Below are 4,683 nucleotides of genomic sequence, written 5' to 3' on the forward strand. Positions count from 1 at the left end.
ACACACACACACACACACACCCCACAGTGCACACTGTACCAAAATTTGAACAGTTTGTTTCTAGGTGGTAGGATTATAGGACACTTTAATTTTTAACCATGAGTATAGATTACATTTTTAGTAAGAACAATAAATATTTAAAATTACATGATGTCTGTGCCATGATTTACATTGTAAATCCATTTAAGCCCTGTACCACAATATGGATAAAAGTCTTATTTCAAAACATAAATTAATATGAAATTCCTATTATCTTGATTTTTTTTTCCTAAGGGTGAGGTTGGCCAGCAAGGTTCTCCAGGACCAACCCTACTGGTGGAACCACCTGATTCTTCTCTCTATAAAGGAGAAAAGGTAACCCCGGGTCCACAGCTCACCTGGGTAAAGTAGGGGCAGGGAGCATGTTCTGACCGCAGGCTCTGTGCCAGCAAAGTGCTGGGCAGCTTCCCTGCATCACCATGTTAATCCCACAAGAACCTTGACAGGTGGGTACTGTTTTCATGGCATGTGCAGAGATGGAAAATGAGCCCAGGGAAGGGTAAAAACATTCTCAAGTTTACTCAGCTGCTGGGTGGGAGAGCCTAGCAGAGGGTGCTAAACTGTGACATGTCCTCCAAGACATCATGCCCCTCTGGAAGCGCAGTTGTATCAGGGTTTCATGCTTTGGTAATTGAAACAGTAGCAGATGTGTAGCACTGGGCCATAGAAGACTCTTGGCAAATATTCATTCCTCTGTCAGCGCCAGCACCAATGTTCCTGATGCCTTTTGAAAATTCTTTTGCTACTTTTTGGTTACAGGGTTAAATTTCTTTGCCACTCTTTTCAATGGGTGCATTTTCAACTTGGATCTGCAGTCCTTGTTCCGTGGTGGTCCACTCCTGTGTCCAACAACACTACCTCTCACACACAGATTTGGCCTGATAGTAGTGTCAGGTTCATGAGTATGTGTGGGTCTCAGTTGCTAATTAGTGCCAGTTGGAGAGTAATCCCTTATTTTTAAAAGTTAACGAAACAGATTATTAAAAGATTTCTGAAAGAGATTGATTTCCATGTGCTAAATAATAATACACTTGAATGTCTTCATTGTGGTCTTTAGGGTATAAAAGGAATGCCTGGCCTTACTGGGCCACCAGGACCTTTTGGATTCAAGGTAGTTTCTTTAAATACTCTCTTTCTCTCTTTTATTTGTATGATGTGATGTCTTTTAAAAATAAAAAATAAAAAAAAAATCATGGTTTTATCATTGCTTTAAATGCTAATATATAACTAGATTGTTTCACTGTTTTATCATAGTTCTATAGGATGTTTATTTTAAAGTTATTAGGTTTTCTATAAAGGAGCTCTGGTGGTGTAGTGGTTAAGGCATTTGGCTGCTAACCAGAAGGTTGGCAGTTCAAACTCACCAGCTACTCCACAGAATAAAGATGAGGCAGTCTACTTTGGTAAAGATTTACAGCCTTGGAAACCCAATGGCAGTGAGTTAGGATATTTTTTTTTTGTTTTTCTATATAAATTGTTGAAAAGAATTTTTGTTTTTGCTTTGCATATTCCTGAAATGTTTTTCCTTGAATGTCTCTAAACACTGTTCTCTCTTAAAGGGAAAACCTGGTATTGGGGCAAAAGGAGAGAAGGGTATTGCTGGCTTTCCAGGGGCTCCGGTAAGAATCACTCATTCCTGTTAACTTCAGAGAGTTGGGAGGCATTTCTCGTCCACATTTTTTTTTTTTTTTTTTAATATATAAGACTAGGTCAATATTTCCATGTGCTCAAAAGTGGGAAATTCCTCAAAAAAGAACTATGCATTTTGGATAAGAAAATTGCTAAACTTCCCAGAGCATCCCTTCCACTGATAACATTTAATTAAAATGAGAAAGCAGAAGATGGAAGGATTGAAGGGAAGTAATGGGATAGTGTCATTTCCTGTCTGGCTTGGTGTCAGTGTGCTAACAGCTTGGAATTGCTCATTTCAGTCTATTTGATGAAATAAGGTGCTGATCTAGGGAGAGGAGTAGATAAAGCAGCATCCGGTCCCCACATCACCACCCAGTCACTAGTGGACATCCCAGTACATAGAACCATCATGGAGGCCAGACCCCAGCAGGTGTGGGCATTGAGTTTTCTCGGCTCCAGATGGAGTGCCTAATGGGACAGTAATGGCTTCCATGGTAATTTGTGATGCTGGTAATACACAGAGAAACCGTTAAACTCCAGACAAATTGTATTGCAATTGTTTCAAAGCTATTTGGCCCAGTGCAAGTATTAGTTAAACAAATTAATAGAGAAGTGCAAAAACAACAGCTGCCTATGTTCTTGATTTAAAACACTGGCAATGACATGAACTTTATGAAACCGACTAATCAAAGGTCAGTCACAACAGCAAATGTTATGGAGAAATAACATTTATTACATTTTTTACATTTATTTGCTTTTACTCAGCTACCTTTGCACATAAGATTAAATATCTGTGATGCAGCCTCATGCATTGGAAAATGATACATTAAACTGGTTCATGCATTTTGCTTTAATTCTTTTTGTGAATTTATCAGGGTGTCCCTGGCTCCTATGGATCCCCAGGTTTTCCAGGAATAAAGGTAACTATACCCCATTCCGACTCACAGTGACCCCCATAGGGCTTCTGAGGCTGTAAATCTTTATGGAAGTAGATTGCCTCATCTTCCTTCCACGGAGCAGCTGGTGGATTTGAACTGCTGACTTTCTGGTTAGCCTCGAAATGCTTTATCCACTACACTACCAGAGCTTCTTTTTACCCCATTATAGAAATGAAAAAATAATTTTTCATTAGTAAACGCAATTCAGTATCATTCAAGAGTTGTATTTTCACATGCAAGCACTCAGAAGCATGTAACTGGAAAGGCAGACACATCCATTTTATGAATTGTATGATTTGGGTATGGATGCAAGGATTAAGACACAAGACTTTGTTGAATGCAACCCATAAGCAGAGTTAACACAGCACAGCATCTCAGTGGTCATACATCATTTAAATCAAATGCAAGTGAGATAAGTTGATACCCAATCATATACATATATATATAAAAAACAAAAGGCATTTTTGTCATTGTTTGTAGGGGGAATTGGGACCAGTTGGTGATCCTGGGCCATTTGGATTTCTTGGCTCAAAGGTAAGAGTAAGCCTACATCAGTAGAGCCTTGATAAAGCCTTCTATCCCTTATGTTATTTGAAAAAGTGTTTTAAAGAATCATTCACAAATGTAACTGCTCTATGCTTTAGGATTTCCAAAGCTTTAAATACGTACAGAAGCAGACTGCTTCATCTTTCTCCTGGGGAGTGGCTGGTGGGTTCAAGCCTCCATCCTTTATCATTGGCAGCCAGGCTTAACCATTGTGCCACCAGGGCTCCTACAGCTGATTTTAAAAAGGCCTTAAAAGAATTGTTCATAAACACAACTTCTATAAGGGACAGAGTTAATTTTGTTTCTGTTACACTAAAGCGTGTTATAATGAGTACAGTTTACATTTGAGAGATGATCCTTTAGAAAGTAAATAATAATGAAAGCTTCAAATATTCCATAGAGATCAAGTAGTATCAAGATCACAAAGGAAGGGAGACTTCCTCAAAGGTTCTGTAGTTGAGTCCTGATCAAAAGAGAGAATATGGAACAGAATTTCAAATTCTCAATGGAATCCACACTTTCTGGAGCCATCGAGGCTGGAAGAACCCCCAAAATTATTGCCCTGAAATAACCTTTAAACCTTAAACTGAAAAAAATCCCCCTGATATCTTTAAATGAAATAGTAGTTTGGCTTAATTAGTAAGAATGTCTGGCTGGAGCACTGTGCTCTACTCAAGCATTATCTCCATGGAACCAAATTGAAAACAGCAACTCGAAAAGTTAGACAGGACTTTTGGGAGGTAGTGAGTTCATGTAATGGGAAAGGAACAGTTTGGAAAAGGAAGGTGAGAATGGCTGAAAAAATGTAATTCATGCCACTAAACTGTATGTGTAAAAATTGTTGAGTCAGTATGTGTTCTGCTGTGTGTATATCTTCAACAACAAAAAAAATAAAAGAATAATAAAAAAAAAAAGGTGAAGTAGCCCTGGAGATCTCCCTGCTTTTACCACGACTACATTTCTCCCTTATCTTTATCACTTTTATGATCTCAAACATAGAGCAAGTCATGGAGACATTAAGGGAATAAAAGGAGGGGAATAATTGTGGCTAAAATAAAATCTAGATTTGGCAGTTGCTAGGTGAACTAAGCCAGATATTAGTCCTAAAGTACCAAATTTCAAGGTTAATGCTCAAAACATACTGACGAGACTTAATGGCTTCAGAGGTGTTTAATTTATGGGCATAGAATAATCTGGCTAGAGTTTCTACATCTTTTTTTTCTTTTGTGTGAATTTAGCCAGTTGGACCTTAACTTCTGCTTGTAGGTGGGAGGTTGAATGCATAGTTCTTCCTTCTAGAATCCCATGAGCCATTCATTTCTCTAGTCAGCCCACAATCTTTATTTCTTACATAAGTGCACCTATGGTCCTTCTAATATTTATTTAATGCCAGGCAACATGAGAAAAATATATTTATCTTTCTAAGAAAAGTGAATGAATGAATGATTTCAGGGGGATCCTGGAGACCGTGGACACCCAGGACCACCAGGTGTTTTGGTCACACCACCTGTTCCACTCAAAGGTTTGT

The 4,683-nt window shown here is 38.5% G+C and overlaps 1 protein-coding gene across 1 annotated transcript in view; it reads left to right on the forward strand.

Annotated features, from left to right (window-relative positions):
• COL4A4 (collagen type IV alpha 4 chain) overlaps positions 1-4,683 on the forward strand; it is a 143,303-nt gene that overhangs the window by 50,742 nt on the left and 87,878 nt on the right. The window contains exons 11-16 of the mRNA XM_042783095.1: positions 274-354; positions 1,097-1,150; positions 1,599-1,658; positions 2,547-2,591; positions 3,090-3,143; positions 4,608-4,677. Of these exons, the coding sequence (XP_042639029.1) occupies positions 274-354; positions 1,097-1,150; positions 1,599-1,658; positions 2,547-2,591; positions 3,090-3,143; positions 4,608-4,677 (364 nt within the window). The remainder of the gene's footprint in view (positions 1-273; positions 355-1,096; positions 1,151-1,598; positions 1,659-2,546; positions 2,592-3,089; positions 3,144-4,607; positions 4,678-4,683) is intronic.

Source organism: Orycteropus afer, unplaced genomic scaffold (genome assembly GCF_000298275.1).
Source record: "Orycteropus afer afer isolate SDZICR_OR568_19922 unplaced genomic scaffold, OryAfe1.0 scaffold00002, whole genome shotgun sequence".
Classification (NCBI taxonomy): Eukaryota; Metazoa; Chordata; class Mammalia; order Tubulidentata; family Orycteropodidae; genus Orycteropus; species Orycteropus afer.